We start from the raw sequence: 15,315 nt of genomic DNA, 5'->3' as shown, positions 1-15,315 counted from the left end.
AATACTTCGACATGGATGAATTTCTCATTGGCACCATTAAGGCTCCGATTTTATGCCCGGTCAACTGGGAGTAAGCAAATGCTAGTGAGGCTTCCTTCTGAATGAACCTGCTGCAAAGGGTTGGACTGTACACAAGTATCAAACGCTCAGAGAACTGGGTTATCAGCAGTGGAGGCTGGTGACTCCACGCCAGTGTATTCACCCCACACACAACTCTGAACCTTGATGAGCTGCCCGTGGTGCTGAACCTATTCAGAGGCTGGGGTTCAGCACTACGCACCCCCACAGAGCAGCTGCACTGCCCCCACTCACATTGGCCTTGATGGGAGGCCACTGCGTTCTAACGAGCAGCACGTACTCAGCACGTCAACCCGGCTTTCTTTTGAAGCGCGCGCGCACACACACACACACACACACACTCTATCCAAAACATTTCAAAAAACATAAAGACTTTATTTCCCCCAGTTACACGGTTCCCACAAAATTCCAAATTCATCCAGTCTTGCGAATTACCTCTGCTTTGGCCCATTGAGTTGGTGCATTTGAAAAATAAATCTAATGTAAAATTATCTATCAGGAGGCATTTGGGGAAGTAGCAGACTAGTAATATTTCTCTATACCTTGTATTAATAATTAACCTTCTCACAGAGAAGAATATAGCAATTTTAAATACATTCAGTGACAATATATACAGCCAGAGAAATTCACATTTTTTTCACACAATAGGAGAGTTTTTCCATTCCCTATCAACTCCCAGCAACTGTCTTTCAATCAGTTCTCTCTCAGCCTTATTAAGTAACAAGGGAAGAGACACAAACTGGGATAAGCACACCTCGATTATATTTCGATGGTGGGAAATGACAACTCTTTCCAGACTTGGGACTAATGGGAAACTGTCCGATGTCGCAGGGCAACACTTCTGCTGCACTTCCGATGCCACTCCATTCATCTGAGACACTGTCGGGGTCTGATGGCGGAAGAGTCTACGAGCTGATCCCCACGAGGACTGTGCTTGTGACTTGAGAAAAACCACTTCAGAACACAGCAGCTATGTTTTTCTTTCTTTTTTTGCAGGAAAGATGGCGCACCTAGTGTGTAGACATGCAGTGTCCAGAGAGAAGAATATTTAACTTTCAGCCTGACGGCTGCCATATTGTGTCCCACATGGTCTTTCACTAGGTGCTCGTTTCCCGTCCACTTTGCTCTAAATGGCTCCTCAATCCCACTAGACTGGAAAAGCGAAAAGCCAGAAGGGCTTTGGTTGTGCCTTAACCATGATAGGCCAATAGACTGGATGGGCAAGGATGGACCACTTCATCCTAAGATGCAGGTGGTCCTTTCGTAAAGGACCAGCGGCATCTTGATTCCTTCTGTGCTTATATACACTTCTCCGACAAGCTGAGTGTCTCACTGGGGAAAGTGACTTGAAGAGAGCTGCCCTTTGGAGTAGAACGCATCCCACCACTGGGCCTCAGTTCACTCACCAAAAAGGCATTTTCACTGTCTTGCCCCTGTGAAGACTCTGAGGTGTTTGAGCTCCTCAGCGTCCTTATGGATGCAGTGTCTGACTGGGCAAGACTGCTGCCTGCCCCTGGCAGCAGCATGCGTTCTCCAATGGTGCCTTCGCTGGGCTCCAGAGGGTACAGAAGAGTCTGAGAGGTGCTGCTGATTTCCCTCAGTTCTCGAGAGATGAAGGAGGGCGAATGAGTGGCGGTAGTGGAGGAGGCCCTGCGGCCATCCGTGCAATTACAGTTGTTCCTCGAGTGCGACCGGTGGGCCCCTCCGATGCGGCAGAAGAGACACTTGACCTTCTCAATGGCTTTGCTCAGCACTGTCTTGCGGAGAAGAATGTAGACCCACGGATCGAGGATGGGGTTCACCGAGGCGATGCGGATGGCCTGAAGGTCAGGGTTTTGCCGAATATCTGCCACTAAAGGCGGCTGGTACAGCTGGTTCACAAAGACACGCACCTGGAAAGGGAAAAGTCGTAAGGATTTGTATATCATTTGATGATAAAAGGCCAGGCTGACATTTCAGAGCAAATGGTGTTTTAGCAACTGTCTGTTCCAACAGGAAGGGAGGCAGGCAGAGCAATGCTTTCTGTAATTTCGGTAGGGAGCTATTTTTAGAATGGGAAAAATTTCCAGCAAGCTGATTTCACGCAGAGATAAAGGACCTTCCTCCCATCTATATTATAAGTGCTTTCCATGGGTCAAAAAACTTTGTGAGACTTGTTTCTGATATGCCTGCACTCTCTACTCCCAGGCATTTGGTCATTATTCCCTAATTCACAGTATCCAACGGAACATCACAAGTTTCTTTGTTTTTTAAGAGCTAATTCTTCAGTACAACCCACTCTGCTATTAACTGTTCTGGGTGTGTAAGCAGCTATAGAATATGGCCTTGAGTCATTTCGGGAAATCCAGCCAATCACTGAATACTCTAATCCAGCCAGTCTCCCATAAATACACATTTCAAAACTAAATTGGAGCTGATTTTCCATCTCGCAGGCAAATTCTCCTTCAGGGACAGGCCTGGAACTGTAGGCTCTTTGAGGTTAGAAGTAATGTTTGCTGGTATCTTCCAAGACTTGAATATTTAAGGAAAGGGCTTTTTTGTTTTTGTTTTAATACCCGCCAAATTTTGCTTGTAGTAGCTTGCTAAGTGTTATTTCCTTTAAAGACAGGTTGCCTGGGATTAACTGTTTTTCCCCCAGATTAAAAAAAAGTACACCACTGAGAATGATGAACAGCACTAAATTTAAATTGTGCTGTTGACTTATCTCCATGTGAATTTGGTCTGCCCTATTTATAATGGATTACTCAAATGCTGGCTGTCTTCCCATGAATGCTGCACCTCAAATGCACCAGATGACGGCCAGAAACCTAAGGCTAGTCAATGGTTTTCAGAGTCAGGTCCAACTAACATCAGAGACGTAATCACAGCAGCTTGCGGCAGCAAAAAGAAAAAATGAGGCACAGGAAAGACTAAGGGTGCAACCCAGCCAAAGCGAATGACTTTTTAGTCTCACATGTAATGGAAGACAATCTATCATGTGCTTAATGGTTCAGTTTGACTCAATGGGATTTGCAAGTGTTGGATTTGCATCCTAAGTAACCACATTTTTCATTTTGGGAATGAGCTCACAGAGCAGTAAAGGCATCGGCCTAACCAAGTTTAGGCAGAAAAACAACCTAAACCCCCCAGTATAACCCAGCTGGAGATACTGGGAGTTTTTGGTCATTTTTCTGTGTAAATTTGCATAGGGTTGTGCATTAAAAGACTGAGCTGTAGATCAGGAAGTCTACAATATGGAAACAAAATTGCTGACCAACATCACAGGCTTGTAAAGATTGCAAAGATAACATAAGCAAAGCTTGCATCACTCAGAAAACACTGGCTATTATTAGCAAGGGCTGCATTTGTCACGCTAGATTAATCAACTAAAGGCTTAGTTGATTAATTTATGGATATAAAAATTTAGCAAGGGGGCTGAGAATTAAGGGCACACATTTAGTTGGGTAAAGTTGATAATCTGATTATAATAAAATAAAATGTGGCTATCTTTTGTAACAATGAGTGATTACTTTTGTTTGTTATACTGTAAATTATAGTGCACACTTCTCACAGTACCCCCAAAGCATCTGACAATACAGAAATGCGCAACTCTACCAGAGAGCAAATATATGAATTGGTGAGATTCAAGTGAATACATTTTCTAACCATTAGATGGCATCATAACTTCACTTCTAGATGCTCTTTTCTCTTGCGAACTGGTTTTAGAAAGCATGAAAAGGAATAGAGGACTGCTACCGAATTTGACTTCAAATGCCTAAAAGAGAAGCAGCAGCAGCAAGGACAAACGCAAAGGATAAAAGATGTGGGCATCCAACAGATCAGAGTACCAAAATTCAAATAAAAGGCACTGCACTGAGTAAGTGACGTGAATGGGGTGTTAATGACTTTTTCAGTGAACAGTTAATCCTCTATTTCATCAGAACCCACCCTGAATATTGCTCCAAATTAGAGCAGTGGTTCCCAAACTGTGCTCTGGGAACATAGAGCACCTTGGAAGCTTATGTGATGCTTTCCAATGGGAAGAGCAGCCCTGGTGGACAAGTTCCCTGAAAAAGAGGAGGCATGCTCCTTCTGGTGTCCCCAGGTAAAGTGCAGGTGCAAGCGATTCTCAGGGACAAATGGCATGTGATAGTAGACACACAGTTCTGGTGTGAAGTCCAAGGTGTGGGTGGTGGCATTTTTCTACAAATAGCTAGCATGGACCTCCTAAACAGGATGACCTTAGGGTTTCAACTCCCCTGCCCTTCTAACAGGCCAGTCTGGATTGGCGGGACAAGTTGCATTGCAAAAAGAAAACATTAAAACAAAGGGGACCTTTTATGCAATGAAAGCTATAGGCAGGTAGGGCCCAGATCCAGATGGGACCTGACATGGGTTGTCACAGGGTCACATCTTTGTTATCCCTCCCAATACTTCATTGATCTGTATAGGGGGCTCCACTGTGGCTGTTTGGAAAACTATGCAGAGATGCCCAAAAGCATTTGTGGGGATTATGGAACAAATGCTTAATTAATCCTTGGCAGACCAGTCTGAAAAAGTATGGCTTAAGATGACAGTATTTCCACATCTGTGCTTTCTGGTATTGGCCATTTATGGTGGGCAAACAGTAAGGGACCTGCCCGAGGCTGCACTGAGAACCTTCAGTAGAATAAGCATTTGAACTTGTGCCTGAATCCAAACTTTCGATCCCCTGAAGCTTGTTGTGAGTCCAGTTTCCTGCCACTAAGTGGCAAGAAGACAATTACTACAGCTAATTAACCAAGCTTATTTCCCTGCCCTGCAAAAGATTCTCACCCCTGCTTCTGCATCTCTCTCTCTTGGCAATTCACTGAGCCCTACAACCATGTATCTGTTAGGAACCTATAACGTTATTCTATTAATTTTAGGTGGTTCAGGTTAAAGAAAGTATCTGGTGTGTATTGATTGCGTTAATTGTGTAGTACTAAGCACACACACTCAGAATTAAGGCTATGATCCTACAAACTGGCTGCAAGCTCAAGTCAGCCACCCTTTTTGCATTGGGTGCAACATTTTTCAGTCCTGCATATACAAGCCTACAAGTCTGGAGCCCACAGAGCTGTTTACGGAGCTTGCATGCTCACAAAAACCTACGTTAAATATTCATGGTGTGAAGAAGCCTTCCCTTTTATCTGTCCCGAATCTCCCACCAATCAGCTGCATGAGGATTATGAAAGACAGAGAAAAATGTCTCCCTCTCCACTTTCTCCATATTATCCAGAATTCTCTAGAGCACTATCATCTCTCCCTTTCCTAACTGTTTTTAAATCTCAGTTATTGCAACCTTTCCTCAGAGGAGAGCTGCTCCACCCCCTTGATCATTTTCGTTGTCTGTACCTTTTTCCACAGTGGCCAGAATGATACACAGTGTTCTGAGTAATCACACCGTAGATGTTTATAAGGGCAGTATGGTATTGGATGGTTTTATGTTCACATGTATTTCCTAATTACGCCTAGCACAGGGTTTGCCTTTTGCACAGCTGCTACAGACTGGCTCAGTGTTTTCACTGAGCTGTCTTCACAACTCCAAGATTTCTTACTTGGTCGTTGTAATTTTCTATGTAATTTTCTATGATCATACCTAAACAAATGATAACTGTATTTGTAACAATAAGTACATATCAAGGTAAGAAAAGCCCATGAGATACACAACCAAATTAAGTTGCCAGGCCAACCATCTCCAAAACCCCTAAAAGATGGACCACATGCAAACTTGCACCCCAGCAGAGACCTGGGCAAACATGGCCCTTTATTAAATCTACCTGTACCAGATGCACAGTTGAAGCCATTCAATTGACCCATATAAGTCATGCCTATTCAAGAACATTTTACATGGAGAATTGGCAATTGGTACTGTATAAGCAGCCTCTTCTTCAGAGCACCCAGGATGGAACAGTATGTTCCAGGAGAGCTGTCCCCAGCCTGGAGATGTGCAGAAGTCTCAGACTACAACTTCCATCATCTCAGCCAGCTTGGGGATGATGGAAGTTGCAGTCTGGCATCTCTAGAGGGTGCCATGTTGAGGACAACCATTCCAGTATGCTCTGAGTAATCCTGCAGAAATAATGGCCATCTCTCTAGGGACTCTTGGCTTTTGATCAGCTGCACTGTAATTCACATCACTGCCTGTGAATTCCAAAGACAGACAAAAAAGCAGAGCTAAATTCCTGATTGTACAGATGTCTTCCCCTTCCTCCCTTCTAATAATTTCCCTCCTGATAATTGCATAAATGAAATTCTCCCATAATCCGCTTGAATTAATACAGCTACTCTGGGGATGTATAGTCATGACCCAAACCCTGCTCACAGACAAACAGCCTTCTGATGCAGACCACTCACTTTGGGAAAATGCTAGTGTGTGTCCAGCTGTTGCTTGAACTCCTGCAATGCTGGCATAGCATGCCTGGCTAAAACAGAAACCAAGCAAAACAACAACGCAGTAGATGCCAAATAAGCTGCCAAACTGTTTTTCTCACAGAGCTGAAGCAGTGCTTGCTCACTGTAGCTTTTGCAGGGTCTGTGTTGGTGATGCCTTCTGGGCATGATCACATTTTGCAAAGCCAATTCAATGGGACAACTGAGCAGACCCCACCAATTTTGCTGGCGTCAAGCTGCTAATCCAGCTTGAACAGTGCAATTCTCCTCCACAGGTCCAACCCGATGGAAGCCCAACAGCAGTGCAGTGGAAGTTACTCTCACGGAAGCATCCACAGGGAATGGCAGGGAATTGGCTGAAAGTAGTCAAGGGTGATGCTACTTGGGTCTTCTTGGCCACTTCCAACTCTACTATTCTATGATTTAACAGTTGGTGGACAGGTCTGTGTCTCTGACTCTAAAGTAGATGACATTATCTTTTGAGATGTTCACCAGCTCTAAAACATACATTAGCTTCACCTCCCCAGTCTGTTGCCCTTCTGATGGGTGGATTTGCAACTCCCATAATTTCCAACCAGCAGAGCCATGGGACCTGCAAGGCCATCCATCAGAGAAGGGCACCAAGCTGAGAGAGGATGCACTAAAATGCTGGTTCTAGAAATGTGACTTGCAGCTTCATCTGAGTGGCCATTATCCTCCTTAACTCAAGCAAAGGGTCTAGCCACTAAAAAAGCAACTTCCATGCTGGCTGGGGCTGATGGGAATGGAAGTCCAACACATCTGTAGTTTGCATCTTGAACACCTGTGGTGATAGTCGTGTATGTTTCTGGACACATGCAAAAGGAATGGAATAGTTCTCAAATAACTTGGGATTAGGTCTCCAAATGGAAGAAGAAAACTTCTGGGCAAACTTCATTCTTCAGCATTCAGAAATTAAATATTGTGAGGGCCAAACTGAATATGGCATTAGAAAAGGCACGGACAGCCTCTGGTGGGTTTGAAAGCCTCAACAACAAGGATTGCTCTTGGGATTCATTATAATTCTTCATAGGCATCCAAAGCTTGGCTGCCATCTCCTCAATGCCAGCTCAGACCAAACTAAAGAATACGGAGAGTTCCTGCAACAACTGTGTATTGCAAACCCAGGTGAACACACATGAGCCCAGGTGAATGGGCTCGAGTCATGCAGCAAAGGCATAAGAATTGTGCTAGATTCTGTACGACAACCCTCTGATACAACAGTGGAACTGCTTCTGAGCATGTGCAAAGTATCTTCCTTCACAAATGGACAACTATAATCAGCATTCTCATGTAGTTGAGATTAAGGGTCATGCCTTTCAGGTCACCGGTGATGATTTCTGGCAGGGTTAACTCCCAATATGAATGACTTCAGAAGTTAAAACCAGTTCCAATGAATGTCACCACCAAAGAGCGCATGAAAGAGAAGACTCTCAATGGCTACCAGTCAGAATGGCCACATATTGTGTGCATTATCTGAACCTGTGTGCTCCTCAGGAGGAGTTACTGGGAAACACAAGCCGGAGTGAGCACCTGCCCCCAGCTCCCCTTGCAAGACCCTCAGAGGGTTCAGGTTGGGCACTGTGATGGAACAGTATGCCGAGCCAGAGAGGCCTAGGATCTCATCCAGCGCGGCATGTTTTATGCTCATATGTTAACAGTCACAGTCAATAGCAGTTCAACGGAAAATAAGCAGCACAAACCAAGCAGCCACATTTGGCGAAGCACTTGGCAAAAGACCTGATCTGCGTCTTCATGTGCAGGATCCTGTCACACTTAACATACGGCTCTGCACAGCTGCTCTTCTCCAGCACATGGAAGAGGAATAAAATGTCTCTGATTCGTACTGATTGAAATTCCTGCTTAGTTAGAAAGCACACTGAGTCAGCCCTGGGCAAGTCACCCTTTCTCAGCCTCGCTTACCTCATGAGGTTGCCATGAGTGTAAAGCAAGGGAAAACCCCATGTATGCTTGAAGGACATGATACAAAGATGGTTTAAAACAACAACAACAACAACAATGGCACAGCTAAAAAAATGGCACAGCTAACAAACCCTGCAGTGGTACTTTGCCTGATGCAGAAGTGAACTCCCAAAAATGTTACTGTGTTTGCTTTTTGCTTATTTGTTAAACACACGCCTCTTCAGCCTTGTTATCGGCCTCTTCACTCTAATGGAAGGCTAAAAGCCTTCATTCAATATTTGACCATAAATTGATGAAAGTTCTAAACACATATGTAGAAGTGACACACTTCTATTTGTTCATGTGCCTTTTGTTTCTTCCTTTCTGACTGATTTTAGTCAATTCAAGTTGATTTCTCCATTTCTTAGAAGCTTGTTTCTGAGGTAGTTTCTGAACTGAATTTCAGTTTCACTGTTTGCATATTCATTAACTAGAACTCAAGCTGCAGCAGAACAGATTCAGGTTAGATATATCAGGACATGCTGATATATCACGCTGGAGGCATTCAAAAAGAAATGGGACAGCCATCTGAGTGGGATGGTGAAAATTGGTGTCCTGCAACAGCAGGGGGTTGCCCCAGTGGCCTTCTTGACCTCTTGCAGCTCTATTCTGTGATTCTATAGTATAACTTAGCTTGGTAATGTATATAATGCTCTATCCCTTGTACATTTTTAAAGGGTAAGTACTGTTCACTAGACCTTCTCTGTCTTTTGTCAACCTCATGATGGCAAAGTCTTTTTCTCCTGCAATTTTGCTCCTTATTCAGTAGAACATTACAAAATCTCACAACCACCTAGAAACCCTAGAAACCTTTGTACCAGCAATGCCACAACCAGCTTTTAACACTCAACGAACACAAAATATGTTTGGAGTGCTAGGGCTTGGACCAGAAATGGTTAAATCTCCAATCACTCATGAAGCATGCAAGATACGGTGCTTTCTCATAATATAATCGACCTCACAGGAGGTTGCAAGGATAGAAAGGGATGCAGATAAAATGTCACACTAACAAAAACTTGATGCTCGGTCTATCTTTTTTGCAATGGTTACATAATCATCTTTTCTCTTAAAGTATGTGCACATCTAAGCGTATTTATTGGGAAATCAATCCCATTGAACTCAATGCGTTTTGTTCAAATATGCATGTTTAGAACTGGACCATTATGGGATCACCTTTGTAACCAGTCGCTGATTCCGGCTGACAGGCTGGACAACCGTGGCTTATGTTCTGCTTCATTTCTTAATCTTGACTGCATTTAATAGGAGCTCTCTTGGATAAGTCCAACATCTACCTGTTTCCTGGAGCTTCTTCATCTTCCTATACTACACTGCAACCCACCAGTGTTTTTCTTCCCATTAACTTCTACTTTATTCATTTCTCATATACTGTCTGATTATTAGAAAATCTCAAGATGGTTCACAAATTGGTCTAGGGCTAGGCACATGATCTTCAACTCTCCCCAGTATATGTTAGTACAACTGTTAGTAACACGGCCGTTCGACTCTCCTGGAAAAACTCATGCTTGCACTTCCCCCATGAACGCGGGGTCCTAAAATATTGTCAGCCTTTTTTTGTGGCCAGCTCAAATGCCCTCTCCTATATCTTGCGGCATGCACAGAAGGCGTGGGAGAGAAACACGTCTTCCTATTTGTGCTGGGATAGGGAAAAGGTCTGAAATGGGGAATCTCTCCTACTTCTTAGAAGGAAAACCTGCTTTTAAAAAATCTGGCTTGTAAAATGCAGTGGAGCTGAAACCTGCCAGGTGGAGATCAGCATGGTGCATTGTGTCCTGCTCACTGGGGGAAAGAGGCACTCACCCTGATGAGCAGGACTTGGAGATATCTGTGGAGGGCAGCCTATCCAAAGCGTTAAATGCAGGACTGTGATCCTTATGAAGAATGAGGTGCTACTGTACTTGGGCCATTCATATTTCTAAGTGTTTCCATGTATGAGGAGCCTAGGATGGCTTACCTAGTCCTCCTCCACTCCCTTTCATCCTCACGACAACACCCCTGTGAGGCAGGTGAGGCTGAAGTGAGGACTGGTTTAGAGTTCATCAGTGAGCTTCATGGCCAGCTGGGAACCAAAGCCTGGATCTCCCTGGTCCCCAGTCCAACCCACTAACCACCACCCACACTGGCTCTCTGGCTTCCGCAATCATCAGCTGCCATTTCAAATACAGTTACATGGGGAAAGCAGATATTCCAATTAATGTTTCTAAATATTGCTGAAATATAATTATACTGACTGAGGAGTCATGCCATTGCTGGAACAATGAACAGTTCCATTTCAGCTGCGTGGGTTTTGTTTGGTTGTTTGTCAAGGAGATTCCCTCCATTTGCTAGCAAGGTCTCATTAGAAAAGCTGTGTTTGCCTTAATTGTGATTTCCATGTTGAAAGAAGCTGCTTTTCCCAGGTCTTGTTATTTGCCCCATAAAGACGATCCATCTCCACCAAGAAGGAAAAAATGACAACAGGAACATATAAGCGTCCACGAGGGGGGTTTTGGAAGTAGAGGGAATGCTTCAGTAAAGAATTTACTGCTTGCCCTTCATGGGTGAAGTGTATATTTTCCCCACCTAAATGGAAATTCAGATGCTGCAAAAAAGAGATTACATGCAAAATCTGGCACAGTGCCTGTTAGCACTGCCCCATGCAAAGGTGTACAGCTACCCAGAGCAAAACACAAGCTGAACTACTTTAAGGAGCATTGGTATCCCAGGCCAGGTGTCCATAGCCGGATTATGCAAGTTATGTTGCCAAACTGGCCTAACACGTAACATTATACCATTTACCTGAATAGCTCAGATTGTGCTCTGCCCAGTTTTCTGTTCTCCCTCATTATGAGCTCCCTGCTTTTGCTACATCCCTGATAGAAAGCTATTGCAGAGTGTGTCTCGCCTACAACGAACTCCATTGCTCTGCCTCACACATACTGCTCTTTAACAACTCCCAGGAGGGCAGGGCAGGGCGAGTGCAACTCCGCACTGTCAGTTCTTTGTTTAACAGAACGCTGCCATGAAAGGGAGTCTGCCATGTTTTATTGCTAAGTTTACAGCGGGGTGGTGGTGCTGGGGCATAACAAGTCCCAGCTAAGTCCACAGTTGATATGCTCTCCGACCTTCCCAGGGGGTCAGATGGGAAAAGAAGGCAGATGCAGGCCACCGGTGGGCAGAGCGGCAGCTTCTGCAATTCAAGCACGCAGCCCTTGCCACAATCATGTCACCTCCACCATTATCAGTAGGAGATCTTCAGTCTTCTTTGAACCCCAGGCCATTCCGCTAAACTGAGCAGCGGTTCTTGACATATCCAGAGAAGCGGTTTGGATGGCAGACACTAGCACCCCAGCTATAAACCTTTCAGCCCGAAGTCTGCCTCCAGAAGCATCTATGCGCCCTCGCACGCATTATGAATGATTTTGAAGCAGTTTAGCAGTTGTTTTTTCTCTAGAGTTTGCCTGGCCCTGCAAACTTTGCCCAAGTCCTATAAACACTTAGGAATCCAGTCAGTAGAGGAGTGGCCCCAACCGTCATACAGTTCCAGCGAGTTTTAAGCTGGGGAGTATCTTGTCAGTCTAGGTATGTGTTTCTATGAGATGGATTGGAGGCAACATCTTTATGATTTTTAAACGTTTAGTCTGTCCTACAATCCAATTAAGCAAAGGTGTTTCGATTGAAGGGTGCAAGCCTATACACACTTACCTGGGAGGACACAAAAACAGTGCTGCATATCTATGTTTGTCCCTTGAAGAGGACAGATATCCCTGATTAGATTCAAGGAATACGACTCAGCAATCCTGGGGAGGGGGAGGGAGATGCCTCCACATTGTGAGATCTGTTGACAGGTCATGGGTCACAAAGGGCATTTTAAATCTGTTTCCCCAGTGCTCCACCCCTTAACTTGGACTATAATGTGTATGTAAAACTCAGACCGGCAGGAATGCACCTCTGGTTTCACTTGAGGGTTCTGTGATCATGTTATCAGCAATGAAATGAAGGACAAACAGCACGAGGAAAGTTCAAAGGTGCTTCTTAGTTGGCTATGGCCTTACCTGCCTAATAATGAATGATGTCAAAGAGGAAGTCTAGACAGAAGTGGTTCCTTCCTTCTTCCTCAGATTAAAAAGTTTTTGGTCACATGCAAAAAAATAGCATAGGTGGGAACCACAATTTTCAGCCACAGAAGCACTTTGCTACCCAGGGACATCCACAGCATCAATGGTAATGTGGAAAATTGGGCGGGGGGGGGGGATGGAATAACCTGGCATTACTCACCACTAGTGGAATGGAGCAGATCAGCACAACCAAGGAGGTGGCAATGAGCAAGATGACCATCTGGATCTCTGCTCCAGCCATGCGCCGGAAACTCCTGCGCCGGCGAACATCCGACAAGCGGCTGGCAGTGTGGTCTGTCCCCAAGGAGGTGCGCCGCATGAATTGACGGTGCATGCGGATCAGCGCCATGCACACCAAGATGTTAGAAACCACAGTGACCATGATTAGGAAGGAGCTGAAACCAGCATACATGTAAGAGTACGCAGCATGGGTTGTAACGTTGGTCCGCCAGTCGATGAAGCACCAGGTCTGAGGGTACTGCAGCTTCGTGCTCCCCAAACCCATGCTTGGCAGCGCACAGAAGAGGACGTTGGAAACATAGATAGCAAAGAGAGTTAGTGCCGCCAGCTTCTTATCCACGTAGTGGTTGTAGAAGTAGGCATGGTTGATGGCCAGGTATCTCTCGATGGACATGGCGCAGATAATGCTGAGTCCAGACAGCCCGAAGAAGAGGAGGATGAAGGTGCTGTATTCGCACAGTGGCTTGCCCCCGGGCCACTCATTCTTCACGTATGTGGCGATCGTGACCGGACTCACCAGGCAGGTGCCCAGGAGGTCTGTGACGGCAAGTCCACAAACCAGCGTATAGAAGGTGGTCTCCTTCTGCTCCTTGCGGGATTTGCAAAGCACCACGATGGCAATGAGGTTTCCCACCACGCCAAAGATGAACATGACAGTGGGAATGGTCAGCGTCCTGCTGCTCTCGCCGGGACCCACAGTCCCGTTGGAGGAGCTGTTGACAGGGAGGACCATGGTGGGGCTGAAAGACATGATGAGGGCAGGCAGCTCCCAAGCAGAAACGCTTAAAAAATAAAAAATATCAATCTTGATTTAAAGAGTCAGTGCTGCAAACCTGCAGTTCAAAGTCAAGCTGAGAAAACAAGGGAAATCCAAACTGGAGGAAAATAAAGATGCGTGCATTTCAAAGGTGGAACAGGGAGAGACGGAGGTAGCAACCATGCAAGGTTGTTTCAGAAAATCAAGAAAATGGGGAGGGGCGTCAAGAAAAACAGTAGCCCTGAAACGCTCAGATGCGATTCTGCTGCCCGGCAAAAGGGTTCCCAACTCCCCTTCTCTGTATGTGGAGTTTCTAGACTTCTTCTTAGGGTATCCCCCTCCTTTACAAAGGAGTTTTTGCACTTTCAAAGTTCAGCTCGGAAACTGATCCCGCCTTGCGACAGAAGGCTTTCCCATCCCTCTCTCCCCGTAAAAATCAGTTCTCTTTTTTCCCTCCCTCAGGTTACTCGAATAAAATACTCCACTGTGTTCTTTCTGGATCTTTTGCGAAGTCAAAACGGGCCACTCCGATTTAAAAAGAGAGAACGAGAGAGAGAGAAAGGGAAAGATGAAACTCGGGCTTTGCAGCCAGCTGCCACTGCTCCTGGAAGGTGTTTCGCCCAACTGCTCCCTGGTCCCTCGGCGAAAGCGCGTCTGTCGCCGGCTTCTCCGGGATCACAACACCGTTGCGGGAGCAGAAGGCAGGGAGTGGCGGCTCCCGACGGGCACACTGCTCGCTCGCAGTTCTTCAGCCGCCGCCTTCGGAGGAGCGCTTGGAGAGGGGCGTCCCATGCAGCCGGGGATGGGGATGGGGATGGGGACGGCCGCGGAGCCGCCGGCGATCGCGCCTGACTGCAGGGCGCCCTCTCCGGCTCCGACCATGTGCTCCTTCCAGCCTTCGGATTACTCACTCGCGAGCTCGTTTGCAAGTTCGCTCCTTCAAGTTTCTCCAGTCTGGGAGGCCGCCCGGCGTGGCTCCGCCCACCGCTGGCCCTGATTGGGCCACGGGCAGCAGGGGGCGTGCCGAGTGACTCTTGCGCCGCTCGAGCGGCAGCGCGTGAGGTGCGTGGAGCAGCGAGTGGGTCCGGGAAGGAGGCGCCGGGCGCCGCCGCCCTTCTGGGGAAGGCGCAGCGGCTGATCGACACGGGTCGGCTGGTCCACGGGGTCGCTCCTCCGCAGAGGGGCGGGGGATCCTTCTCCGCTCAGTTAGGAAGCTCGCAGATTTGCACCAGCAGCACCACTTTTGCAGCGCTTCATCTGAGCTTTGCCGTTTCTGGGGACAGGAGGACAAGCGCGCGAGCAGGAGGAAGCAGCGGCTCTTTCTCCTGCTCACGCTCTCCGGGCACCATGACAGGCGGGGACGGCGCTAGGATCTGCTCAGATCGTGCCCTTGCCTTGCACGCGTCCTGGAAGTTCTCTGCGGTGCGTGTCTTTAAACGATCCCTCTTTGTGAAAAGGGGCGCATGGGCAGGAGGAGACCTCAGGCGGAAAGATGCAAAGGGAAGCCCCTGGGCAAAACGCCAGCTGGTCCGGCGGGATGGGATGCCGCCGAGACCATCAGGCTCCCGGATTTTCATTTTAGCCAGTGCCCATGGGCAGTGCGGTGATGGGGCGGAGGGTCTCCCAGGGCTTGGGGCCGCGGTCCTAGCGGGTCGGCCCCAGCACCACCCACTCTGGCAGCAGGGAGGGTCGCTTCCCCGGGAGAGTGCGGGTGAACAGAAGCCTCTTGCCGTTTTCTCACCACAGTGCAAC

General features: G+C 46.8%; 1 protein-coding gene across 1 annotated transcript; it reads right to left on the bottom strand.

Annotated features, from left to right (window-relative positions):
* Positions 1-432: 432 nt before the first annotated feature.
* On the bottom strand, positions 433-14,367 carry PTGER4 (prostaglandin E receptor 4). Its single transcript, XM_044431241.1, has 2 exons — positions 12,727-14,367; positions 433-1,970 (listed from the first exon to the last, which is right to left on the bottom strand). The coding sequence occupies exons 1-2, from the start codon at positions 13,555-13,557 to the stop codon at positions 1,377-1,379; spliced, it is 1,425 nt and encodes a 474-aa protein (XP_044287176.1). The 5' UTR covers positions 13,558-14,367; the 3' UTR covers positions 433-1,376.
* Between the last annotated feature and the right edge of the window lie 948 nt (positions 14,368-15,315).

Source organism: Varanus komodoensis, unplaced genomic scaffold, assembly GCF_004798865.1.
Source record: "Varanus komodoensis strain SLA01 unplaced genomic scaffold, ASM479886v1 scaffold22, whole genome shotgun sequence".
Taxonomy (NCBI): domain Eukaryota; kingdom Metazoa; phylum Chordata; class Lepidosauria; order Squamata; family Varanidae; genus Varanus; species Varanus komodoensis.
This window is presented reverse-complemented; position numbering and strand designations above follow the sequence as displayed.

Bases quoted from the DNA above. Each gene is read 5' to 3' on its own strand.
- PTGER4 (XM_044431241.1), bottom strand. From the start codon at position 13,557: ATGTCTTTCAGCCCCACCATGGTCCTCCCTGTCAACAGCTCCTCCAAC. The intron at 1,971-12,726 runs GTGAGTAATGCC...TTCCCTTTCCAG, and splicing joins TCTGCTCCATTCCACTAGTG to GTGCGTGTCTTTGTGAACCA.